Source organism: Phascolarctos cinereus, unplaced genomic scaffold, assembly GCF_003287225.1.
Source record: "Phascolarctos cinereus isolate Bilbo 61053 unplaced genomic scaffold, phaCin_HiC Scaffold_726;HRSCAF=1367, whole genome shotgun sequence".
Classification (NCBI taxonomy): Eukaryota; Metazoa; Chordata; class Mammalia; order Diprotodontia; family Phascolarctidae; genus Phascolarctos; species Phascolarctos cinereus.
Genome location: NW_027556098.1, coordinates 347,588,455 through 347,615,888, shown reverse-complemented (window position 1 = coordinate 347,615,888; position 27,434 = coordinate 347,588,455). Strand labels below are relative to the sequence as shown.

The 27,434-nt window shown below is 48.8% G+C and overlaps 1 protein-coding gene across 3 annotated transcripts in view; it reads right to left on the bottom strand.

The window, feature by feature from the left end:
• Positions 1-602: 602 nt before the first annotated feature.
• The window catches only part of CLPB (ClpB family mitochondrial disaggregase), a 188,021-nt gene continuing 161,189 nt past the window's right edge, over positions 603-27,434 (bottom strand). For 2 of the 3 annotated variants that reach the window (XM_020967678.2, XM_020967679.2), the window contains 9 exons: positions 26,287-26,364; positions 22,168-22,223; positions 15,754-15,798; positions 15,231-15,392; positions 5,958-6,114; positions 5,120-5,193; positions 4,919-5,038; positions 4,526-4,630; positions 603-2,032 (listed from right to left, as the gene is read on the bottom strand). In XM_020967678.2, coding sequence (XP_020823337.1) covers positions 1,784-2,032; positions 4,526-4,630; positions 4,919-5,038; positions 5,120-5,193; positions 5,958-6,114; positions 15,231-15,392; positions 15,754-15,798; positions 22,168-22,223; positions 26,287-26,364 — 1,046 coding nt within the window. In that variant the 3' untranslated portion in view covers positions 603-1,783. Of the gene's footprint in view, positions 2,033-3,548; positions 3,659-4,525; positions 4,631-4,918; positions 5,039-5,119; positions 5,194-5,957; positions 6,115-15,230; positions 15,393-15,753; positions 15,799-22,167; positions 22,224-26,286; positions 26,365-27,434 lie in introns of all 3 variants that reach the window. The other variant, XM_078156987.1, reaches the window with a different exon arrangement.

The window sequence follows — 27,434 nt, the reverse complement described above, 5'->3', positions numbered from 1 at the left end:
ACTTCAGGGCCGGTGCTCTATCCACTGTGCCACCTAGCTGCCCCTATGAGGCAGGATTTGAACTTGGGTCTTCTTAACTCCAAGTTCAGCCTTCTATCTGCTGTACCACCTAGGAGCTCAAAAACATGTTCATGGCCCCATGTTTTGAAGGTCCCACAACTGCAGCTGTGCCTTGTACTTAGCTGGTGAGCTGCTAGAAAGCACAGCCTGGGGCTCCCCATCTCTGCCCACATCCTAGCGATATCCCATACAGGGTGCCCAGGATGTGGATGTCTGGGACAATGCTATCGGCCTCTGTTTGGATGGGTTCGTGTTTGTCTTTGAATGCCCACCTCCAATACCACCTGCTAATTCCTGTAGCAACAACTTTCCTCTTCAGATCTCTGCAGCACTTTCACATTTAGATCTACTATGATTTACTGCAGCTCTGTGTTGGTATCTCATTCTTGTACTGAAATGGGAGCTCTCTGAAGGCAGAGCCTGTTTTATCTAAACTTCGTGTCTTCTCTAGCACCAGCATGGTGCTCTGTACGTGGGTGTTTTAGTAACGTGAGGTAAATGAATGCTGAAGGGCACATGGCTCATGACCAAGAGACACAAGCTGCGTTTGGAACACATTTATTTCAGGAAGACCCAGCGCAGACAAGAGCAGAGACGGGCACCCCTGAATCCCAGGCTGCCCCCAGTCTCTGTCGTCCCTGATTCTCTCGTCACACACTCGCGTCGCACTCAACACAATCTCTCTGGTCCCTTCCTCTCTCCTCACCCATGCCCAGTCTCCCAGTCCCTCAGACTCCCTCCTTGCTCTCCTGCCTTCCGCCTCTCCACATTGTCTCTCATTCAGAGTGCAGGAGCCCCGAGCTGTCCCAAGGATGGGGGAAGATGAAGTATAAATCTGGTACTCTTGCACCCTGGCACTGGGCTGGCACCGAGCCCTTTCTCACACTGGTGCCAGGGTCAGCTCTGTGCAAGGCACCACTCAGAGCTCATCTGATTTGGGGAGAGAGCTGTCTGGACAACCGGCCAGGTTAGTTGACTTGATTTTGCTGATTTTTCCCGAGACCCTTGAGGAAAGGGTTTCCTGGCAACTTAACTGGGTCAAGACCCCATCTCTGAAGGCCTTTAGGTGGTGTGGGGATCGCCTTACCTCCTATCTGCCCCATGACCCTCTAGCTGGGTCCCCAGAAAGCTCAGGCTCCAGCACTGGCTGTACACACAGTAACTAATGGCCAGGAGTGTGGCCTCTATTTGCCTGTATGGCTGGTGGTACTAGTGGATGGGGGAGGAAAAGCAGGAGCAAGCATAAGCTGGGATGCTTCCTAATCTTTCTCTGGTCCCTGAGAGCCCCAGATGAAGGCCATGGGGGAGGGTGGGGAGATCAACTGGGGCTTTCCCTTGGGTGGCTCTATGACAATGGGGAGGGGGATGAGACTGGCTGGGATCCTCTCAGCAGCTCCACTGTTCAGTGGTGAAGGCTGGAACCTGGCCATGGATGTCCTGGGTGAAGAATCAAAATAAATAAATCCCGAGTCTAGAAAGGGTGCAAATAAACTGTCCCTACCCAGAACTGAGAGGACAGGCAGGAAGATTTCCAGTAGGAGCATCTTCTCCACCCCCTTTCCTGTCTCTCAAGAGCTGGCTGCCACAGGAATTAGCTGGGCTCTGGTCCTCTGGGGGCCAGGGGCCTGGTCTCAGGAGCCACATCTGACCAGAATTTATTGTTTTCTGGGGCGCGGTACAGCCTTGCTGAGGAGAGGGGTCGGGGCCAGGCCCATCCTCAGCACTAGAGTGTACAGGAAACCTTTTCGGGATGGAGGGGCGTCCGAATGTCCAGCTTGCGGCTCTTGCTATCCTTGTCCACGATCTCCAGCCGAAGCTTGGGGGGTCGCTTCTCCGGCTGGGGTGACGGATGCTCAGGTGTCTTCAAGAGCTGCTTGTCCGAGTCTTCCACTGTGATTCTCAGGGTGCAGCCCCCTGGAAGCAGGTCCTGCTCATACGCAGCTGCCAGCTGGTTCACCACTCGGCGCTCCACCTGCAAAGGCACCACTCATATTCACATGTCTCCATCGCTGCTCTGACCCCCGTCCGGCCGTGCCCACCCTGGCCTGGATGTCTCATTGGAGCCTCAAGGACTCTCATTGGAAGGTTTACAGAGTGCTTGCCCAAAGGCTGGAAACCTCCCAACAGCACCTCCCACGGACGAGGAGCCCGAGGCTCAGAGGGTTAAGTGACTTGTCCGAGGCTAGCAAAGGCTGGAGCTGAGATGCAGATACAGGTCCTTCAGGACCCCAAGTCTATCATTCTCTATGCCCTACCACAAGGCTTCTCAACAGTGTTCCTGAGAAGGGGACTCCTGGCCATCCAAGACATAGCCACAGACCTAGGAGGAGCAGGGGCTGTAGGGGACTGTGCCTTTCCCTTGTCCTAGGCCCCTCCAGCTGGGGATGGTTGATGCCCTTCTATCCCTTCCACTGCAGGAGAGAATCAAGAGGCCCAACCTGACTCCAGTCCTTGGTTCTACAACACTGTGGGTCAGGGACTTGGCCACTCATCACTGGGATGAACAGGGACTCACTGCCCACAGTTCCTTCCAGTAAGATGGACACCTGCTCCCCACCCTTGCTCCCAAAGGTCCACCCCATCTGCTTGCTGCAACATTCCTTCAGACCCCTAGGGCAGATGTACCCCAGGGCCTCCTTGACCTCTCGCCACAAGGACCACTGGCCCTTTCCGTTTATCCTGCAGGTGAACCCTCCAGTAAGGGATCATCTTGTGTCTTTTCTTTGTATCCCTGGCACGTGCTACAGAGTAACCGCTCTATAAATGAGCCAGGCCACTCTGTGCAGGATCATTTATGTCTCTGTGGACTTGAAACTTACATTCTAAAGATGCAGACAATGCATACATAAATAGGTACATATGAGATACATAAATGGCAGATGGACCCTAGAGGGGAAGGTTCTGGTAGCTGGGGGGATGAAGACTTCCTTCCATAATTGCCCTAACCCATAGCAAGCACTCCCTCCTTGGAGCTCATACAGCTCTAAGGGTTTAAACCCCACCATCTAAGACCCTGATCGCCCAACCGGGCACAAGTCAGGGCTGGAAGAGAGGGGCCTCCATGGACCCTAAGCAGTCTGGTGAAGCCTGTGGACCCCTCCTCTCAATGTTTTTAAATGCATAAAACTAGTGGAAGAACACTGGAGATGAAGTCTGAAGACCTGGCTTGGAATAGTGGGCTTTGCTTTCCTCACCTGTGAGACAAGGAGGATGACCTCTGCTTGGCTCTGCCTTCTTCCCAGGGCTCCTGGGAGGACAGCTCATTAGCTCACTGATGGGAAGGCCTTAGTAACCGCTCTTATAAATATTTCTGTGACAGAGGTTCTGAATTTTACATCGACATTACTTCGGGGGAGTGGTGGTGGGTGGGCCCAGATAAGATGATGTAGGCACAGGGATGGGATGGGGATGCCCCCTGCCCATGCAGCCGCTCTCTGGCTTCTAGTCTCAAAGAGGGGTCTCATAACCTGAGAAGTTCACTGACTCACCCAGGATCCCACCTGAAGCCCAGCCTTCCTGACCCAGAGGCCAATTCACAAGCCACCCAAGGCCAGGCTGCCTCTCTTAATGAGACTTCTTGATACTGTTTGACTTTCTCCTAAGGAGCAAGAAGAGATTTTATAAGAGATGATTTAGGGGCAGCTGGGTGGTGCAGTAGATAAGAGCACCAGCCCTGGAGTCAGGAGAACCTGAGTTCAAATTCAGCCTCAGAAAGGTAACACTTACTAGATGTGTGCCTCTAGGCAAGTCACTTAACTCCATTGACTAACAAAAACAAAATAAGGGATGATTTAGAAGGCTTTGCAAATGGGTCTCAATTGGTCCCATTTCTGGCTTTTGGTGAAAAGGGGAACCCATGCTGAGCTGGCCAGCCAGCCACCTCCTCAGCCCTGCTGACCACAAAGCCAAGGTCCAGGGACATTCCCCAGGAGCAGCTTACGTAAGGCAGAGAGCTAGAAGCCATGAAGTGAGCCAACAAGGCCTCTGCACAAAGGTGCCTTTCTTCTTGAGGCCTCTGTGCTTTCTGGTCTGGGTTGGAGTGACTACAGACTGATGGACTGCAGGCAGTCAGGTAGGCCAGATGGTCTGAGCATGCCATGGCCGCTGATGGGAAAGCAGTGCTAGGCCCTTTGTATCTGGGGTTAGGGGGAAGGTGAGGGGCCAGGGCCCAGCCTGCTAAGAATTTAAGATTCTAACACTCCATCCAAGTTTTCCTTCAGCGCTGCCCCAGAGCCTGGAGGCGCTAGGGGGCTCTGGAAGCCCATGGCATTAGAGTATAAATCCAAGACTACAAAGGCTTTGAGTACTGTGTGTACCAGGTTAGCCAGACTGGCCCCTGAGGGATGAATAACACCCCAACACCATCTTCTGAGGGGAAGAAGGGATCTGAGATGCTTTGGGGGGGAGCACCCACAATGACATCCCATCTCCTGAAATACTGAAGGTTCTGGGCCTAAGACCTCACCTCATGTCGGATGGAACGGGCGCCATAATGAACATTGTAACCATCTACCAACACATCTGCCACCTCTCGGTCCCAAAGCAGTGTGATATCATGCCTCTGCTTGGCCTGAGAAAGACAAGGACAAAAAGTCGGAGCCCCACCATGGTTAATGAGAGCCTCAGGGACCGGAATCTCTCTCTTCCTAGCTTTTTGTTCATTCGAGTTGCATACTTGGGTTTCACTCGTTTTCATCCAGATTGTGAGAGTGGGAGGGACCTGAGAACTGACCTCACAGTTCTCAGAAGGCTCTCAGAAACAAGGAGAACACGGACTAGGTAGCCATCCCATCTCTTTCTAATTCCCATCACCTGATTCCAACCCAAGACCTGCCTCCCCCAACCACCCCACTCTTACTCTCTTTGCCCAGAATGTCAGCTCCTTGTTGACCAGTTGGATAAGCTCCGAGTGACAGAAGGGAAGGAAATAGACAATCTCATTTATCCGGCCCAGAAACTCATCCCTCCGGAAATGAGCCTGGGAAAGAGATGGGAGAGTTTAGCTTAGGCTGCAGGGAGGGGACCAGTCAGGTGATTCACCTGTGCTATTGCTTGATACCTTCAGGATTGGTCGAATCACATTTTCCTTGAAGTTCTTTGAGATGGTGATCTTGTCGCTCAGCTGGACATCCCCTGTGTGAAAGAGGAGACACTGTTTAGTCTCCATCTCCTGAGCAGGCCTAGGGGTGCTCTGGGAACCAAAGGGCCAGAGAAGGTACTTCCTCAGTCTTAGATGGGCAGGGAGGATAGGCCAAGACTTGAGCTTTTTGGGGAGGAAGCTGATAAAGTCCTGCCCAGGATACCTCCCTGTTCCTGTCCATCACACCACAGCCCAGTGCTTACTTCATGCTCCAGGAGCCCTTCCCACTTGCCAGTTGCCCTGGACAATCTCTGACTCAAATCCTGCCTCTCAATAATCACACGCAATTACTGAAGAAAGCTTGTGGTCGAACTGTACTTTTTGTTTCTGCTGATTTTATTTATCCCTTCTGTCTCTCTCTTAAACTTAAACCAGGGACTGCCTGAGGACAGGGGCCATGCCTCTCCTCCTTACCCCCTTTGCTCTGTCATTCCTCTTGGATCGTATGCCTTCATCAGTAATCTTAAAAAATAACAATCCTCAAAATGCCAACACTGGCCTTTCCAGGAGTTATTTCTTCTATTTCTTTGACCTTCCATGGTGCCTAGAACAATGCTCTGCATATATACAGCTAGTGCTGCACAAATGCTTGCTTCATTATCTAGTTTATTCCTTGCCTAACAAAGCTCCCTCTGGACTCCAGCTCAGGAACCTCCAGGGAAGGGCTTAGGAAAGTTACGTGCTGGTAGAAAAGATGAAGATTCTGCTCCCACCACTCACTGCCCACAGCCTCATGCTGCTGAGGCCCAGCTCATACCAAGATTCTCAGCAATCCTATTTCGGCTAAGCTCCAGGGCTTCTTGGCGCAGCTGCAATGCATGCTGGGCAATTTCCTCACTGGCCACGTTGGATGTCATGATGAAGATGGCATCCTTGCAGTCAATGGTCTTCCCTTTCCCGTCTGTTAGGCGTCCCTGCAGCAGCAAGCCCCACCCCAAATGCCATGGGTTAGGGAGAGCCTTGAAGTGGGCCAAGCATTCATTTCTGACCCCTTCCATGGAGGCTTATTTTATGTCCCTCAATACTCACCTCTTTCATGAAGTTTTCTCAGCCTAATTCCACCTGGACCAGGTTCACTGTAAGCCCCTTTAGAAACCCCACAGCCCTTATGGATGGAGACCTGTCTGGCTTCTTTCCCCTCTCCCATTAACAAACATTTATTAAGTGCCTACTTGGCACTCTGGCTGCTCCTTGTTTCTCTGTTTGCACCTACTTAACTAGGTACTGCTTGAGGTTGGGGGGCTCTCCTTTCTCAGAATGGGGGCCCCCCGGCAGACTACAGGTTCCCCTGAGGGATGAAGTAGCCAGAACTAATTATGGATACTAACTTAACCGCAGATGTACAAATCAAAACACTGGCATTTGGCATTCAGGTCATTACAGAATCACAGAAAATGACAGTAAAGCTCCATTATCTGGCAGTAACTTTGGGCCCCAGGGCAAAAACAGAAAGTCTCTGTCCCTAAGTCTTCACTCTGGAATAGAGAAGCCTGGACCCCTAGCAGGCTGACCCTTTCCCACATCTACTGCCTCAGAGGGGTGGGTACAACGAGGTTACTGATCTGACAAGTGGGCTTACCTGGTGCCTCGACAATTTTCAATTATTATTAGGTTACAGCACATGCTGACAAGGGTGAGCTGGGATGAATGGCAGAAAGAAGGGACAGAATAAAGTCTCAATGGGCCCTTGCTCAGTCACTGGCCCTGGGGCACTGCAGTCTTCCAGCCTAGGCCAGGAAGGAGCCTGGTGTCTCTCGAGGCCCCTCTCAGTCCTGTGACTGTCCCCCTCCAATGGCTCCCACCATTCTCTGTTACCTCCCTTACTGGACAGTGAGCTCTCTGAGAGCAGGACTGGGTCTTATTCTTCTGTCTTCCCCTTAGCATTCAGGATGAGCTGGTGCTCTGATAAACTAGTTGTAGAATGATAACTGAAAAAATTCACATGACTACAATGTGAATTTTTTGAATTTAAAGTTCTAACACCTAAAGTTTAAGTTTCAGGTATGTGGAAACCTACTGAAACCACCTAAAACTATCTATCCCTTTCCACCCTATGCAATACAGTCCCTTCTTGGGCCAACAGTAACAGAGGCTTGTCTTTCCTGAGCTAGGCTGGCTGGGACTCCACGCTGAATGAATTTGTGAGGGGGAACAGAAGCCCTGTTTCTGGTTGGGTTCCTGCCCCCCAATTCCTGCCTTGAGTCCATCTAGTCCCAGGGTTTCGATGACCACCTCTAAGGAAATGACTCCCAAATCTCTCTCCAGCTTCAGGCCTCACATTTCAAACTGCCTACAGGCTAATTCCCCTAGGATGTCCCAGTGTAACCTCAAATTCAATGTCAGATACAGAACTCACTGTTCCTACCCAAACCTATCCTTCCTCCCAACTTCTTCTCAGTCTTAATGGCACCACCATCCTTCCATTAATCTCGACACCCCTGAGCCCTGGGGCTTTTTGCATCTGCCCTCTTCTACCTTCCCTGCTTCTACCCTTATACTCCATTCACTGTTACCAAAGGCTGTCCATTTTTACCTCCATAAAGGTAAAAACATCTCCGCCACTGTCCTCTCCTCTCCAATACCAGGCCCGCACTAATCTAGGCCCTCATCTCCCTTCACTCCATCAACAAGCACTGAGTGTGCACTGTGCTAAGCACTGGTGATACAGATACAAAGAATGGAGCAATCCCAATTCTAAAGGGGGAGATAAGGACATATTTAAGTATATGCCAAATGAATATAAATAAAAGGACAGTAGTTAAATACATAGTAGTGTGTGAGGGAGGGCACCCTCAGTTGCAGTTGAGGAGCTGGGGAAGAGGAAATCAGGATGGGCTTCCTGTAGAAGGTGGTGTTTGAGCTGCACCTTGAAGGAGAGAGGGCTTCTCTGAGGTGCCGGTGAGGAGGGAGCCTGTCATTCTCCTTCGGCCTTCTACCCTGGAAGATGGCTCTGCCCCTTGTCCTCTTCCCAACAACAGTTCCTCTTGGAAACTCCATTTTGAGGAAGTGCCCAGGCCAGTGATCTTTACTCCTTTCCTGGCTCCCCTAATGACTCCAGAGGTCTCCATCAAGCTTCTTCTACCTCCACAGAGGGGCTTCCAGCTCCTTTTATGTATAGTCTTCCCCCATTAAAATGTAAATTCCTTGGAGGTGGGGACTGTCCATTTTTGGCTTTTGTTTGTATGCCCAGAACTAGGCACGTAATAAGTGCTTCATAAATGCTAGCTGGCTTGACTTCCCAGCATGGGTGTGTTTGAGGAACAAAGGCCAGTCTGACCAGACTGAGTACAGCACAGAGGGAATGTACACTGAGGCCTGCACTGTCATGGGTCTCCCTGACTCAAACTTTCCTCCAATCCACTGCCTATGTAATCCTCCCAGGCACAAATCTAACCACGTGACTTCCTCCCTCAAAACCCTTCAATATCTCCTTACTGGGAGGCAGCTGGGGGTGCCACAGAATCCTGGGTCTGGAGTCAGGAAGACTCATCTCTGTGAGGTCAAACCAGCCCTCAGACACTGTGCAAGGCACCTAACCCTCAACTCCAGTATCTCTGCCAAGGAAACTCAAATGGGGTCGACATCCCCCTATTGATTACCAGCTAATACACAAAGGGATCCTTAGGCCTGGCAACCAAGGAGCTTGGCTTCAGCTTTCCCTTCTGGTCTTACTTCCCCATCACTGCCCTTAGCACCCTGCAGTCTGGCCAAACTCAGCGGGCTGTTGCCTGACTCCTTCCTTCCTTCCTTCGTGCATCACAGACAAGCCATACATTTCCTTCCTCATGTCTTGACTGCAATCCCTTCTCACCTCCTTGGAAATCCTTTTAGACAATACTTGGGTGCCACCCACTCCATGCAGCCTTCTCTTCCACAGCTGACACTGGTCTTTTTCACTTTAAATTTCCTCAGAGCTAATGTCTTATCCCTCCTTCACCCCATCCTATTCCACCTTGTATAGTTCATTATGTTGTCCTCTTCCCCCACTCCCAAGACTGTAAGCTCCTGGAGAGCAAGGGCTGGGTCCTTCTTCATCTGTGTGTCCTAGGACAAATCTCATATCTGATACATACTAATGCTTCCTGGATTGACTCACACCCATATTTGGGTGCTGGGGGTCTCATTACATGGAGCCATTGTGGCCTTGGCCCTGCTATTGGCTGAGGGGTTCTGGGACAAGGCCTTTTTCTTTTAGAATCTCAGATTTTTCCTTTGTTAAATAAAAGGGTGGGAGTAGATGGTCTAAGGTCCCTCCCGGCTCTGATATATATTCTAGAGGCCCTCTCACCCCTGATATTCTATGTTCTATAGTCTAAGGACTGTTCTAGGAGCAACATTCTTTGTTTTAGAGTCCTTTCCAGTGGCATTCTTGTCCACTGACATCCTACTGTGACACCTCATGGTGACCCTGGGTTACCAGAGGGCAAACTCTGTTGGGTTGTCCCAAGCTGGAAAGGCTGAATAGAGAGAGAGGCCTGGCAACAGTGTGAGGCTGTTGTTTGAGAAGTCTGGAGAGAAGCTCATTACCAGGTTGGTTGCAGGTGGATAAGCTGACTGGCCACAGTAACTCTTGGGTGCTGGCTACTAAGATGTGGAGGGGTTTCCATCTGTACTAGTGGAGGGAATCCCCTCCCTGCCAGAGACTCATAAAATATTGGGGCATACAGTCTATGTTCTATGGTCCCTTCCCGTGACGACATTCCCTAGGCCTATGTGGAACACTTAATTCTGGTTCAGAGGGGTCTCCTGCCACATGCACTGTGCTTGGAGCTTTCATATGGAGTTGAGGGGGTGGGGGTTGGAGAAAGCCAGATATAGAGGTATCAAGATGCTAGTGTGTCTTTTTTCACTATAGAGAATGGAGAGTTCATGGTACTTTGAAGCCCTTGTAAAAAGAAATTTTGGAAAAATAAGACTTCATTTGCATTGAAGGGGCCTTATGGTGAGAGTCAGAAGATCTGAGCTCTAGTCCTGGTCTTACCACAACTCACATATATGGCTTGCAGGAAGTCATTTTTTCCTTGCTGGAGATCATTTTTCTTGCTTGGTAAAATGGCTGGATTCAGTGGTCTTCTATGAGGAATCCAAATCTAAAAGGATCTGGGAATGGGCAGGCAGGGAGATAAGGCCTTCTTTCTCTCTTCTCCCCTCCCCTGCTCTCCACGTGGCCCAGGGCTGTGAGGCAGTACGGTGACACTGATGGAGCATTGGCCTTTGTGTCAGGACCCGCCTGTTGAAATCTAGGCTTTTACAGGGCAACCCTGGGCAACTCATTCTTCAGTAAAGGTTGAATTTCATTTCTGAACTCATTCAAACCTACAGGGAGGACATGATTGCTGATACAAAAATGATAGCGGCTCTGGGAAGAAGTATTTATTCTAGCTTAGAACTCATGATAGAGAAGACAAAGAAAGCTGGGAACAGCTGGATGTGTACCAGAGATTTTGGGGTTCAGGGAAAGGGTAGCCCTATGACCTAAAATTCTACAAGCAGAATAAGCCCAGGATGGATGAGAGGCTCTTGATAACAAAATTCTGAAGACATAGAGACCATTCCAAAGGGTTGTTCAAAAAGGCTGATGTGGACGCATAGGGAACTCTCTGACAGGGATTTCAAGAAGATGGAAGCAAGGGCAGTGAATGAAGAATGAATATAAAAGACTGGCATGGTCCCCATAAAAACAAGGTCAGGATCAATAAAATGCAAGATGAGTCGAGGCTGTCAATGACTGTTACAGACAACAAAAAAGGCTTTTGAAAACTACTGGAGATCAGAAGACCAAAGAAGAGACAGAACCAATGCAAAGGGTGGGAGAGGCCATGAAGAGGAAGCAGAACTATGTGACTCTTACTTTACCTTCAGGTTTTTTGGCCAGAAAGAACGAAGCAAAAATAGTTAACCCCAAATAAATGAGATGATGAGGAAAAGCATGTAATTTCCCTTGGTGCCAGTAAGGTCACCCGGGGTAGATGAACTCTATCCCAGGATAACAATAGTTGGTGATTTATATAGACCTCTACACCCCTTTTTTTCACTTGATCTTGATAATCACCTTGTGAGCTAAGTACTACAGGTATTGATTGCTAATCCTATTTTACAGATGAGGAAACTGAGGTCTAGGGAGGTAAAATGATCTGGGGGCAGCTAGATGGCAGAGTGGACAGAGGCTCTGGAGTCAGGAGGACCCAAGTTCAAATCCTGCCTCAGACACTTACTAGCTGTGTGACCCTGGGCAAGTCACTTAACCCTGATTCCCTGCCCGCCCCTCCCCCCACCAAAAGTGATTTGCCTCTGGTCACAGCTGGGACTGAACCAAGGTTTTACTGACTCAAACACTTGTTCCACTATTATTGGTAAGGTTTTTGAAAGACTATGGAGAACAGGGCTGTGTTGCAGGAATGGAGATGGCAAATATATCAGTTTGTAAAGAAGGGAGTAAGTGAAGCACACAGGCCAGTGAGCTTGACTGCAGTTTCTGCATTCTGGAATTAGAAGGATGGTATGGAGCACATGGAAGGGAAATGGTGATCCCTAGAGCCAGCAGGATGTCACCAAGAACAGATTTCATGCCAGACCTACTTTGTTCCTTTCCTTCCTTGGCAGCACTGCCAGACTGCAGAACTAGGAGCAGTGAGCAAAAGCCACAGAGGAGAAGATTTAAGTTGGGTGTCAGAAGAATCTTCCTAAAATGAGAGTTCCAAGAGTAAAAAGTGAAGCCTTGGGAAGCGGTGGGCGGCCCCTCTCCAGAAATCTTCCAGAGGCTGGATTATGCTTTGTCAGAGGTGTTATAGAGGAGATTTCTGTCAAGTTCTAGGTTCAACTACAGATCTCTCCCAACCGTGAGACTGGCATAATTTCCTCTCCCTGAACCTTAAGCTTCCTCATCTGTGTAATGGGAACAGTTATTTTACATTTTCTCTCGTAAGGGTTGTTGTGGAGAATGCACTTTGTCAGAGCAACAGCACTACAGAAATGGGAATTATTGTTGTCATTACTGACTGTGGCTGGCCTAATTTCAGCCCCGCCACCCTTGAAAGCCCTCCCTGCATCCCGAGGGAAGAGAGTTATCTATGCGCCCCCACCTCTCTGCTGAGTCCCCTTGCTGCCCAGTGAGGTCACATCCCTCTGGCTCTGGCTGGAGCAATAACCATGTAGCAATTTCATTTTAAGAGCCTGGGAGAACAGCAGACAGAGCCCGCCACTGTGCCGAGCAGGGAGGGGGGCGCAGGTGCCTTGTGACGGCTCCGAGGGGTGATGTTCACCGCTCCTAATGTTACTGTAGCAGTTGACATGGGAACCTTTGCAAAGACTCATTTTCCTGGGCAATAAAAAAAAAAACCCAAACAAACAGCTCGGGCCCATCCGTCCCAGTCCCAGGGGCCGTCTGCCTAGCCAGCCAAGGACACAAATCCTGGGTGGGGGCTGGCGATGAGCACTGAGGTTATTGGCCTGTCAAACCTGCGCTGCAGGAATTGATTTCACATTGAGCTGCTGGGCTGGTGATCTATGCAAGAAACAATTGCGATATTAATCCTTAAAGGAAAGGGGGGGTTAAGATTGGGGGTGTAAAAAAGGTTTCTTAGCAGCCCTGGGTCAGGCTGTTTCCCGGCTGGGCCCATTTCTGCCTGATACTCCATCCCACAAAAAGAGCCTTGGGGAACTGCTCATATATTTATATATTTATATAGGACTTCACCATTACAAATGCTTTACATTCATTATCTCACTTGATGGTGCAGTAGATAAAAAGCAATGAATCTGGGTTCAGGAGCCCTGGTATGAATGCCAGTTCTGCCATCTGAATCTGTCAAAGGCTCATCTAATGAGAGCTGGGAAGAACCGCAGAGGCCAGTGGTCTAATATTTTATTTTACAGATGAGGAAACCGAGGCTGAGGAAAGATAGGTGGCTTGCCCAAGGTCACACAGGTGGTCAGGGTCAGAGGCTGCAAGCGAACCAGAGCCAGTGCTCCTTCCACCTCCCTTAAGGAAGGCCCTGGTCAGAGGTAGGGAGGGGGAAATACCAAGAACTGTGTGCAGGCAGTGGGGGGCTTGAAAAATCAGGGGAACAGCCTGAGGGAGCTGCCAGGGAAGGCTGGGAGGAGTTATATGTGCCGACACTAATTGTATTTCACACGAAGAACACTAATTGGCTAATTGTATTTGAGCCACCAGCTGTAGGAGCGCCTCTTCCCTCGCAGCTGCCTTGTCCCAGCTCCAGTCTTTTCTCTAGGGGGCTGGAGATGGGATTGCAGGTGGACTCCCTCCCTGACCTGTGGCCCAGCCTCCTGGTTAAGGGATGTGTTGACTGAGGGGAGGGGGTCCCACCCCACTTCTGTGGAGGGGTGGACATCCCAGAGACATGGCTGGGAGAGCCTGGGGAAGGCAGAGCGTCAGGAAGAATCAGTGGGAGGCCAGCTGCAGTTAGGCTCCATGGGGCAGCTGGGAGAGAACAGGAGACCTGGCCTGAATCCCCATTCTGCCATTCACTAACGTGACCGTTAGAGAGCCACCCCCTTCTCTGGGCCTCTGTTTACTCCTCTGTAAAATAAGGACAACAATCCCTGATGACCTCAGAGGTCCCCCGGGAGATAATTTACAAAATAGGAATGGAAAGAATTGACAAAATCACAGCACGTCAGACTAGGAAGGGCCTACAGAGTGCTGAGCCCAAAGCTATACTTGAGCAGGAATCCCCTCTCTCTAACATCTCCAGCGAGGAGTCATCTGGGCCCATCTCACTGCAGGGAGCATGCTCTGCCCAAGCTGGTGGTGGCCCACGGAGCAAAGAACTATGGTGGTTTAGACAGTGTGACGGAGGGCAGAGAGAAATACTGTTATTAAAAGCAGACTTGCTGCATACGGTTCTATGACCTCAGGGTAAGGTTTGGTGAGGTACCATAATGTGGAAGAAGCACTGGACTCGGAGCCAGAGGATATGAGTTCAAACCACAGAGATGCCCCTTACTAGCTCTTTGACCCGGGGCAAGGCACTTGACCAGCCTGGGCCACTGCTTCATCCTCTGTAAGACAGAGACCATGATCTCATTTTCTACTTCATGGAGTTGTTATGAGGGTAGTAGCATTTTGTAAATTGCTAAGCACTACAGGGCTGTGAATTAAGATGCAGATAACATATTCATGATGCTACTGAGAAATCCCCCTGGAGAGGGCAGGGTTGTGGAAGGGTTGCCTGTATTATTAAGAGGTAGGGGCCCCAGGAGTCCTGGCGCCTCCACCGGCTGCTGACACCTGTGGAGTGATGCTCCTTCTCTCTTGTCTCATGTGTGTTAAATCTGGCCCAGTTGGACATGGAAAGAATGTTGAAAACTATCTTTACATGTAATTTGGAAAAAATAAAATACTATTTACTGTTAAGAAAAAAAACCCCAAACCAAAACAACAACAAATCACAAAGTGCTAGGTATGTTTGGCATTTCAAGCCCTTCCCAACAGGGGTCCCTGGTACAGCAGGCCCCCAAACCCTGTTTAGAATGGGGCACGAGAGTCATTTTGCCCTAAGAATCTGAGGAGGCCATTTTTTTTTTCTTTTTGGTGAGGCAGTCAGGGTTAAGTGACTTGCCCAGGGTCACACAGCTAGTAAATGTCAAGTGTCTGAGGCTGGATTTGAACTCAGGTTCCCCTGACTCTAAGTCTGGAGCTATCCACTGCACCACCTAGCTGCCCACTGAGGAGGCCATTTCAACGTGGGACATGGCAAGTGCAGCCCTGGGTGGGGCTGGGCACAAAAACCAGAACTGGGTCCTCATGAGAGCTTTAGTATGGTATCAATGCATGATCTGGAGTGGTTCCCTTGACCTCTCTTTGACCTCAGTGCCTCCATCTGTTAAATGGAGATAACATAGAGCTGTCCTGTCTCCATCTTCAAGGATTAACTTCCATGACCAAGAAGTGCTTCACTACCACCTTGAAGGACCTCCCCTGGTACCTGAGCCTAGGGGCTAGGGCCCCAGCCATTAAACACTTCCTCCTTCCTGATGGTCCCCTCCCTTCCCAGCCCAGCCCTCACACCTCATCGAACAGCTGCAGCATGATGGTGAGGACATCTGGATGGGCTTTGTCCACCTCATCGAAGAGCACCACAGCATTGGGGCACTGCTTCAGCTTTTTGGTCAACTGGCCCCCTTCTTCATGGCCGATGTAGCCGGGTGGGGAGCCGATGAACTTGGCCACCTGGTGGGGAGAGAAGCCTGATACAACCACCACCGGACACCACCGATGACAGCTTCAAACACTACGGGGAGAACGTGTCCAACGCTGTCCTTAGCAAAGGGGAATGGGGCCGGGCACCCAACAGAGGCCAACCCCGGAAAACCACTAACAAATAATGGCCCAGCACATCTCCACTGGACAGAGGCACCCCATCTCCTCTCCTGACAGGACCTGCACGCTCAGGGAATGCAGCCTCCCTCTAGATGTTACAAAGACAAAGTGGCCAAGTGGAAAAAGGCATGCAGACCAGCTTTATTTGCCTGTGCTCCCCTCTTCTTGTCTGATGCCCCATCCTGCTTTCCTGGCCAGGTCCCATACTCACCTCATGTCTCTCCTGGAACTCAGACATGTCCAGTCGAATGAAGCCCTGCATATAAACCAGAGACCACAAGAAGTGTTTAGGTCGAGAAGGCAGAAGAGGCATTTCCTCAACGCTCATTCTTCCATCAACTCCCAGGTCTCCTAACTACCCCCCCCCCACCATCAGTAGTGGTTTTGGCATCAAGAGACCTGGGTTCAAATTTCAATGCTGAAATTTTATTAGCTGTGTGACCCTGGGCAAGTCACTTTACTCTCTTTGCCTCAGTTTCCTCATCTGTAAAATGAGCTGGAGAAGGAAATGAAAACTACTCCAGTATCTTGGCTAAGAAAACCCCAAGTGGGGTCACAAAGAGCTGAACTGAACCACCACCACACACATCTCAAAATCCTTTAATGGTTTTTTGTTGCTCAGGTTCTAGCTTGGCATCCACTCATCTCTCTTCCCCAGAGACTATGTTCCAGCCCAAAGGACAAAGCACAATTTCCTGTAGCTGCCCTGGGTTTTAGCTTTTGTTCATGTTGATCCCTATGTCTGGCCTTGTCCTCCTATCTTGGAATTTCTCCTCCTCCCAGAAAAACCAACTCAAACGCTGCTTCATTCTGGGAGTCTTGCCTTGATTTTCTCAGAAGGCTTCAGTGATCTTGTGCAAGCAAGAGGAAAGGGGCAGGCAGCCAGAGAGCCTCTAAAGAAAGGTCTGACTTCCAATTTGATCCCTTCCTCAGCTCAGTGGTCAGATTTTCCAAAACAGCATAACAGCAAATATTTGTTTGGAGGTTAAGGGACACGAGTCCCTTTGGAGAAGAATCTGATGCTGGCTGGCTTGGGCTTCTGTTCTACTTGGCAGAAGTATCACAGAGGCCTAAAGAGAAACAATAAATGAGGGTGGAAATAATTTCTCCTTGATGTGGGCAAGACATGTATTTCCCCCCATTTTCGAGGGGAGAAATTAAGTCCTGGAGAGGGGAAAGCACTCAGCCAAGAAGGTCACACATGGAATAAGTGGGAAAGCTGGTACTGGAGCCTAGATCCTTTTGACTTCCAGCCTAGGACTCTCTCTACCGAAGGACAGAAAGTCACTTAGGAACCTGGAGAACGTCACCGACACTAATAGCTAGAACTTAAAGAGCACTTTTAAGGTTTGCAAAGTGTTTTACATATATCAATCAATCAAAAACACTTATTAAGCACCTACTATATGCCAGGCATTATATTATTTCATCTGATCTTCACAACAACCCAGGAAAAGGTAGATGCTATTAACATTCCCATTTTACGTATAAAGAAACTGAAGCAGACAGAGGTGAAGTGACTTGCCCAGCACGTGTCTGGGGCAGAGCTCAAACTCAGGGCTTTGTGACTCTAGGCCCGGTGCTCTAGGCACTGTGACCTCACAGCTTCTGTCATGCAGAGGGGCAGCAGAGTATCCTGAACCTGGAGTCAGGGGGTCTTGGCTTGGAGACTCCTCTCAATGCTAATACTACCTACACCACACAGGTACTGGAGGCTGGAAAGCTTAAACTGCTACAGACATGGGAAGTCACAGGATTCAGTGGAGGATGTGACCAGAGAGATCATCTAGGCCCAATGACTCATTTTACAGAGGAGGAAACTGAGGCCCCCAGTCAGAGAGTGACTTGGCCAAAGTCACACAGCTAATAGCAGCAGAGGCACCTGGAATCCCTCTGCCTCCAGCTCTTTTTATTAGATGATGTTAGTTCTTATCATTGTCATCATCTTCGTCACCACCACTCCTGAAGACCAAAGACCTCTCATGTTCTGGAGACCACTTGGAGAAGTTGTTTTCTTGCATGCATGCCGTGTGACCAGGAAATTTCTGTGCTAGCGAATAACTTGTTGTAATGCATTTGATTTGGGCAATTGTGAGTTTATACTAGAGCTGAGAGGTTTAAAACTAACTAACACTAAGACATGGCCAGCTCTGCCAGGCTTCTTGCCCCCTCTATGGACAACACTGTGAAATGGGGTCAACTTTGCTACAAGGGTAAAATTGACCTTGGACTTGGTGTTGTAAAAATATACACTGAGTTAAGAGTCACTAGTCTGGGGTTCCAGCTGGGCCTGCAACTGATACAGCCATGGCCATGTGACCCTGGCTGAGTGACTTATCTCTCTGGACCTCAGTTTCCTCATCTGCAAAGTGGAGCTAACACTGCACACCTCATCTACTTCACAGGACAGCAGTCATATTATGATTATTTTCTGGGGGAAGGTATGATGCAAAGAGAAGTGACTGGATCACCCAATGAGGCTTGACTCTACTGTCTACAGAAACATTCTAATAGGGAAAATTCCTTTCCCCATTGAGCCTGCTAACAAACCTTGCTGTGTCAGCAAATCTGTAGCTATTTTGATTCTCAGTGCTGCACGTATGAAGACATATGAAGACAGATCAGATAAAATTATAATTTGTAATTAAATATTAACCTTTCTGACAGTATTAAAATGAAACGACCAGGAATCCTTCATTCCTAATCAGTCAGTTCCTGCCTCTAACTGCATCTCTCCTAACAGTCTGCCTAGTTTATAACCCTTTCCTGAGTGCTAATTGTTGAAAGCCTGCCAACCTGATTAATTGTCTTTCAGCAAGCTATCTGTGCAGACTGTCATATTAACACGACACATAGCATCCACTGCCACGTGGACTACTCTGGGATTTGCTGAGGTGGGGAGAACTGGAGAGCAGGGGGCTTGGAGAGGATAGGGTGCTGGGCGTAGGGTTCTGTCTTTGGCTTAGCTCTTCTCTTGAGAAAAGGAACCGGTAGCATGGCAGGGTGGGCCTGGCCACTGAGGGGGTGAATGCCACGGTAGCCACTGGGGATGAGGTGCGTGAAATGCTGTGGTCACAGAAACAAAGTGTGGGCCCTGAACTGGGATGGTTGAATGTGTTGAGGAAGAGGGAGTGGAAAGAATGCTGGATTTGAGGTAGGTGACTAGGGTTTCAGTCGCAGCCCTGGAAGGCACTAGTTGTGCAACTGTGGCTTCACCTCTTTGATCAGTTTGCCATCCATAAAATAGGGATACTGTCAAACTTGTACAACCTATCTCACAGAGCTGTTAGGAAAATGCTTTGTAAATCTTTGAATGCCCTAATAATGTGAGTTATTCTTCATTTCAAAAGGTACGTCAAGGGACAGGCGCTAGGCCACAAATGGCACAAAGCCTCTGGTGGAGCTGGTGGAGACCTTGGAGGAGATCTAATTCAAGCTGTGCTGAAGTAGCATCATCCATCCCCCTCCTTCCCAAGTGCAGTCGGGCAGGTACACTGACACTCTGGTGGTGGAGCTGAGACTTGGCCCAAGCATCCTGTCTACCCTCTGCGGTTATCTCCAATTTACCCTGTCTAAGCTTGTTTGTACAGAGTTGTTTCCATGTTCTTGTCCTTTTTAGACTATGAGTTCTCTGAGAGAGGGGTCTCTCTTACATTTCTTTGTATCCTCTGCACTAAGCATAGTGCCTGACACATAGGAGGCACTTGATACATGTTTGTTGACTTGGAAAGCCATCTGAGACCACACCTCCAAAGATACTAAACTGCATATCTCTTTGACTCAGCTGTAACACTACCAGGTCTGTACCCCAAAGAGAATACAGAAGAAGAAAAAGAACCCACATGTATAAAAATATTTATAAGCAGCTCTTTTTGTGGTGACAAAGAAATGGTGGGGTCCATTAATTGGGGAATGGCTGAATAAACTACAGTATAGGAATGTAAAGGAGTGCTAGTGTGCTGTAAGAAATGATGAAGGGGATTGGTTTTAGAGAAACCTAGAAGAGCTCGTATGAACTGATGCAGAGTAATGTGAGCAGAACCAGGAGAACAACTGTTTCATTAAATATGACACTGTAATGACAAAAAACTTTGCAACAAAAAACTCTGACCAACACACTGACCATCCATGATTCCAGAGGATTAATGATGAACCATGACACCCACCTCCTGAAAGAGAAGCAACAGGTCAAGGGCACAGCCTGAGACATGTGTTTTTTGGATATGGCCAATGAGAGAAATATGTTTTGCTTGACTATTACACATTTGTTTTGTATAAGGGTTTTGCTTTTCTTCCTTTTTCAATGGGGGATGGTGGTGGTGGTCATGGGAGGGAGAGAAAACATTTTTTGTTCATTAAAAAAAAGTTAAATAAAAATTGCTGGGGATATAAATACAAAGTGAGACCAAAAAAACCAACCCCCCAAACCCAAACCAAACCAAACATCAAACAACTGGTCAGCTGGCCTCCACTTAAATGCCTCCAGCAATGAGAAACTAATTCTTGCAAAGTAGAAAAGCAAGAATCCTGATACCACAGGAGGGCAGGGTCCTAAACAACAGCTTAAGTCCTGCCAGAGTTTCCATGTAGAACAAGGGGGACACCTGAGTCTCCATGTATTCTTCAGGTCAGTGCCGGAGGGGGAAGGTATTAGAGGAGCGATGGAAAAGCCTGGCAGGAGCAGGTTTGGTTGCTTTGATAGGCACATTCTCAAGGGGACCCCAATGACCATTCTTCCCGATATCACTCCTCTGGATGAAAACATTTCCTGTGGAGCTGGAAAGTCAATTCAAAAAAACATTTACTGAGAACTACCTATGAGCAGGGCCTTGTGCTTGAGTTATGGAACTAACAATTTCGGGGTTATAAGGGAGCTCAAGTCCAAATTCTATCTGAATCGGAACCCCCTCAACAAATGGCTAACCAGTCAAAGCCTGGTGAAGACAAAAATTGAAAAGACCTAATCGTCACCCTCACTTGTTTCACAGTCCAGTAGATGGATAAGACGTGTACAAGGATGACTACAACATATGACAGAATATGACGAGAGGGAAAGACATGGCTTTTGCTGGGCCAGAGGAGGGAGGAATTACTTCCAGCTTGGGGATCAGGGAGGGTTTCATGGAGGGAATGGCAACTGAAATAGACCTGGAAGGACAGGCAGGCTTCAGGAGATGATGGACAGGGGTGAGGGAAAAAGGAGGGAGGCAGAGAGAGAAGAATGTGCAAAGATTTGGAGATGGAAATGGATGGAAATCACTTGGAGAATATTAAGTTGTCTACTTTGGCTGAAGGGAGGATTGAGATACAAGGCCACAGACAGACTGGGTCAGATGATGGAGAGTCTTGAATATCAGGCTAAGGGGTATGGACATTCATCCATCCCACTGGAGGTTATGGGGAGTTATGGAAGGTTCCTGAGAAAGGCATGGTCAGAGCTGGGTAACAGGATCATGATTCAGCCCCAGCATTCAGGAAAGACAGTGGGAGAGATACTGTAGGCAGGGAGGCCACTGAAGAGGTAGCTCTATCTTTCTGGATGGGGCTGAAGGCCTGGGCTTATATAAGGCCACAGAGATGGGAGAGATTCTACTAAGATTGAAAATCAGACAGCCAAGGAGACAATTTAGCAAATCAGACTCTGTCCTCTGAATGGGGTAGTAGCCAATGCACTGGTGGCAGGCGATGGAGGGAAAAATGAAATACTTCCCAATTTTATACACCAACCAAGTAATGATTTTTAAACACAGATTCCCTTAGAAAGGATTACAACACCCCATTCATATGCAGTGGCTCAATTCACCTTTTCAGTCGGTACAGAATTTCTATGTTGGAAAGGACTTCTGAGGGCTCCTAGTCCAAATCCCTGAACAGGAAAGGAAGCCTTATGGGAACAACATTCCTGACAAGTGGTCACCAGGCCTCCTCCCAAAGGCCTTCGGAGCCCTGCTGGCCCAGTCCACTTGGTCACAGACCTCCATGTCAGGAAGTTCATCTTTATATTACGGTGAACTCGACCTCTCTCTAATTTCTACCCACTGCTCCCAGTTCTGTCCTCTGGGGCCAAACAGAACAAGACTAGTCTCTCTTCCCCATGACAGACCTCCAGATATCTGACACCATCTACTGTGCTCTACACCCTCAGGTCACACCGAACTTGCAGTCCATGCAAACCCCTGCATCTTTTCCCAGGACCTGTTGCTTGGTGACATTTTCCCATCTGGGATCTCATCTGAGCCTTACAACTGTTTCTGGAGGTCAGCTGATGCAGGAACTCTGCTTCCCATTTTACAGATGAGGAATCACAGAATCAGAGATGGAAGGGACCTTGGCTTCCCTCTGGTACAACCTTTACACAGGAGTACCCATCAGGACATCCTTGACAAGTGGCTGTTCAAAAATGGAAACTGAGCAGTTGAGCAATTTATTTAAGTCTGAATGGCAAATCAGTGACTGCAGCAGTACCAGAAACTCCTGGGGTTCCCTGAGATTCCTCCAAGGATCTTTCCACCATTCTCACTGCCTGCTGAAGCTATGATTCGAGAATCCCTCTCTCGAGGCAGTAAAATTACCACAGCGGAGTCAGGTGCTCTGGTCCTACCCTTAGGGGGCTTGCCCCTCTTACCTTCTTGCCGTCCTTGTGCATATACTTGGCTGTCTGTTTGGCCAGCTCTGTTTTCCCTGGTAGAGAGGGGAGGGAAAGGAAGGAGGTCATTTCTTTTAAATTAGCCATCAATTCTTAATTCTAAAAGCTCAGTGCTGAGCATCTAAAGATGATTAAGACATAGCCCTTGCTCTCAAACAGCTTATTGTTGAGTAGGAGGGGATAAGACATAAATGGATGTGAGTGACCATAGCCCTGGTTAGACCATACGGGCACAGAAGAGGTATGCATGGAGTGTGGGACAAGAGACAGGAGGCAGGAGACACCCCTCAGAGTGGGGTGGGGAGGGATCTTGGGGTAAGTAAAAAATTTCAAAAGGCAGAGACAGGGGAGACAAGGTACACCTGCCATTCTGTGGACAGAGGATGGAAATAGCAAATGTAGGTATTTGAGATCAGACATGATAAAACTGGGCATGAAGAACGGCCTGATTTGACTGGAGCATGGGAAAGTTAACATTGTGAGATAAGGCTAAAAGATGGATTAGAGTCAGGCTGGAGTAGATCTTTAATGGTAGGTTAATGTATTTTATCCTGTAGGAAATAGGGAGCCACTGACCGTTTCTGAGAAAGGGAGTGATATGGTTAGACTTTTACATGAGGAAGATTATTCTGGAGTTATGTGGATGAATTGGAGAAGTGAGAGACTGAAGGCAAGGTGACGGGTTGGGAGGTATTACAACAGTCGAGGCAAGAGGTCTGAAGGCCTGAATTCAGGTGATCCAGACAGCACGTTACTGGCTTGGGGAACAGTCAAATTCAGGGCCCGGCATCAGCCCGGAGTTCTGATGGGGATTTCTTCCCTTAGTATACAGGTCTTCCCTAGTTCTTCAAGTGCCACCTGCTCCAGGAAGACCTCCTCACGAACCTCACCAATTTTTCTTCTCTGCATGCCTACTGGACACTAAATTGTACTATGCTTCCTCACATCTGATTGTGTTTTGAGGTTTGCTTTCCTAGCCTGAACTCCCCTAGGGAAGGGCCCAGGCCTCCCTCTCCTTTCTCCTTCCCCAACCATGGGATCTGGTATTTGTCAGTAAACCCTGAAGCTGTAATGAATGAAATTATATCACCATTACTAAGGAATATGATTGCATGCCCCCTGCCCAGTCCTATCCCCAAGAGGACCTGGTATCTTCATTCTTTGGTGGTCAATTACAGGCAATATTGGTTTCTGGGTTAGGAAAGGATGTACAGTCAGGTCTCAATTATCTGCATCAGTGGAAAGCAGTGGGGACAGATCATTTCAAAGTCCTTTGGGTCAGGCTTAGGAGTCCAAGTGAGAAGCGGTGTTCCCTTTCTAAGCCAGATTTTCCCTGTTGGTATCAACATGATCTCTCTACCCTGAGCAATACACTGCTAGCCAGCAGGCTGGGCTGGCCATGTGTGGAAACCAGCTCGGGCTTAAAAAGTATATCATGGGTAATCCACCAAGTAGAGAAGCCACAAGCAGATAACTGAGAGCTGATATTTGTTAAGGAAAGGGATTCTCAAGTGTGTCAGATCTCAGTTCTTCCAGCCTTTGGGCCAAAGCTGGACTTTACCCTAGAATCTGACCGCACAAGTCCTGAGCACCAGGCCTGTGTGTGGCTATGCTTTGGGAGGCATTGCCTCTGTCTGCAGGGAGTTTACAGTCTGGCTTTGGATATGGGACATAGACTCTGACTAGAGAACAAAAAAAGCTCAGAGACTGCTTTAAGAGAATCAAATGTCAAAATGTCTGTGAAGGCGGGTCAAGTGCTGTGGGGAGTCAGAAAAGAGAGCAGTGTGGTCAGGAGGGAGGAGAGCAGGTGGGACTTGAAGGATACGAGAGGCAGAGGATGATAATAACTGACACTGGATAGCTCTTTAAGGTTTACAAAGCACTTTACATACAGAATTTCATTTGAATTTCACAAAAATCCTGGATGGTAAGGCCTAAGAAACTCTTTATTTTATAAATAAGGAAACTGAGGCTCAGACCAGCCAAGGCTCACAGTCATCTAACTGGCAAGTATCAGAGACAACATTCAAACCCTGGACTCTTCCAACCTCTTTTCACTGCCCCACACTTCAGAACCCACTAGGTCAGGGGTTTGAATGAACAAAAACAGGACATCAGGAACAAAACTAGCAAAAGGAATTTAGGGAGACGAGATCAAAAGAATTTATTCCATTTACTTTTTTTTTTAAAATGGGAAACTAAGGGTGAACCTAGAGTGACAGCAGGAGAGGGGATAGGGCTTGCCTAAGGTCACAAAAGTGGCAAGTATCTGGCTGAGGACTTGAACTCATTTCTCTGACTCCATATTTTTGAGAGAAGACTGAGAAAGGACTGCTCTTGGGGACTGCCATCTAGCTGGGGTGATGGGCAGGACAAAGGGGCCACGACTCTAGGGGGATCTTCAGTCTGAAAGTACCCTCTCCCCTTGTCAAACTGGTGGGTGACAGGGCCCAAGCGGCCCCATGAATTATGTCCTGTCTTGGTGACATAAAACAGGAAGATGGCTCTGGGGGTAGGGGTTCTTCCTCGAGGGCATCAGTGGTCTCTAGGTCTGCATGGGGAAGCATGTGGCTTTAGCTTTTCCAGTGTCAGTGTGGGTCTGCATGGAATATCTGTAAGATCCTATGAATCTCCTTTCCCCTCAAGTGTGCCTCTGACTGTCAGCAGCTCCATCAGGCTGCTTGTCACACAAGGCCCAGAGAGGCAGGGCAAGACTCAAGTTTGAAACAGCCCACAGGCAGCTCCTCAGTCTCTCAGTCAAAGCAGAAGAGCAGAGCTATCAATCAATCAAAACAACAGATAATGTACCAGCCAACAGCTGTTTTCCACTGTGTCTAACGCAGTCAGAATGCCCTGAGCTCCTTCCTCCTACTACCTAGCAATAGGTACCAGTGTGTCTATTTGACTTCCTTCTCAGGTATAGTTTGTGCTAATCCTAACAGAAGCAGACCTTTCCTGATCATAGAGGAGATGGCCTGTGGACTGAAAAAGCAGCTGTAGTTATCTACAGAGCAAGCAATCTCCAGATGGATAACTGGGAGCCTGCCAGATTGGGGTCTGCACATTATTTAGGGGGAACAGGCATCAGGTGATACCCTCTCCCTTCAATGGAATACACAGTTATCTGGAAAGAAAGTCAGGGGAAAAGTCTGTCCCCTCTCTGAGGCTGGGCGCGGGTGAAACGTTCCTTTTGGACATTCCCTTCCACAATACTCTGCTCTGGTCAAACTGGACTACTGTCTTCCAAACGGAGCTTGGACTTTCTGTTCCTGTCCCTTTGCCTGCACTGCTGCTGATGCCTGGCATGCCCTCCCTTCCTCTTTATCTGGTGAATTTCTCCTCAGCTCAAATGCCACCTCCTCTAGGAAGTCTTCCCTGATTCTCCCTCATCACAAATGGTAATGACACACCTCCTGAACATCACAAAGTTCTGGGCACCTGCAAACTTGAACAGGTAACACTGCTGATTACAGCTATCTCTGTTGGTGTCTTAAGCCCTCTGCCACTCAGTAGCTTTCCTGCATGCTTCATCTCCCCCTGTGCCCTTCAATGCTTCATGGACCTGTGATTTCCCTCGTGTGGGCTTTCCTTCCACCAACTCAGACCACAACCCCTCTACAACCTAGTGGGTGGTCTTCAGCCTATAGCCTAGTTTGGAACTTGGCTCAAGTCTCTCATGATAACTCTCAGTATTTCTTATTGTCCTACTAGACTGTGAGCTCCATGATGGCAGGGCCTGAGATTTAACCTAAACTCTCTATTTCTCCTATCACCTGAGCACGGTGCTCTACGTAAGGCAGGTACTTAATCAACCTGGGTTGAATTGGATTGATTTGATTCCAACAGTTCTGGGGGGTTGGCCTGGATCCTATACTTCCCCTCCCCCATCCTCAGCTCCTCCCCAGGGCAGGAGAAAGGGTGTATTGAAGATAGCAGGCGCGCGCGCGCGTGTGTGTGTGTGTGTGTGTGTGTGTGTGTGTGTGCGCGTGCATGGCCACCCTCCAACCCTTGGCCACAGCTGTTCCAGTCAAGTGCAGGCCGCCCTTTCCCCCCTTCCCACCCTGGCTGGCTCCTTCCTCCATCTCTGGCTTGCTTTACCTATCCCTGATGATCCCAAGAAAAGGAAGACAAGTGGGTGTTCCTCGTCGTACCAGCCATTCTCTTTCCTCCGGATCGCTGCAGCCAAACACACAGAGAAGGGGGTAAGCAAGGAGGCAGATAAATCAATGACACAGAAGCCGGGATGATTATCACTAAGTATACAATATGTTTTACTGTTCCGTGCCCACTCAAAGTCCTCGCTGCCATTAGTGCTGCCTAATTTGATTAGCCAGCAAGGCCCCCAGAGACACCTAATCAGGTTAGCATGGATTTGGAAAGCTGCCCAGAGCAGATTTCGGATAAAGTTTTCCAGGATGAGCACTCAACGTTGCCAGGGAAACTGAAAGGCGGGTGGACGGTGAATGAAGGCAGGGGGATGGGAGCCTGGGAGGGGCAGGCACAATTCAGTGGGGGCACAAGGGAGAATTCAAGGAGCTTTACAGCCCAGGTTCTTCACCCACACTCTTTCTGAGAAATTCCCAGGCTTGTAAGATTGAGATCTGGAAGGAATCTCTGCAATCGTCTAGTACAAACCCCTCATTTTATAGCTGGGGAAACTGAGGCTCAGAAAGGACAGCTGTCTTGCTTAAGGTCACCCAGACGAGGAGCAGGGTGGGGATTCAAAGCCATGTTTTCTTTCCACTATGGTACATGGCATCCTTGGCATGGCCAGACGGAAGGCAGTTACTTCTGTCTTACATTAAAAAAGAAAAATGAGAAGAATGAACCCCAGGCCAGGGCAGACAAGGCACCAGGCAGGCAGTGGTGTGGAGCTCGTTCACACCAGGCCTCATCCCTCTGAGTCGAGAAGAGAGGAACGTGATAAGGAGAAAGGCTGTTGGAACAGGGAAACCACCGACAGTGTTTAGGTAGCTCATGGACAAGTCAAGGACAGTCACGGAATCTCAGTGATGGAAGGGACCTTCGAAGGTTACCTAGTCAAGTCTCCTTCCCAGTGGGGGAATTTCTTCTACAGAAACCCTGACGAGATCACAAGATGTGAGGGACCTTGGAGACCATTTAGCCCAGGGATTTTAACCTGGGATCTGTGCACCCACAGGGTATGTGGATATATTTCGGGGGAGGGGGTGTGTGTCAGTGAACTTGGACAGGAAAAAATGACACCTTTATTTTACAATGATTGG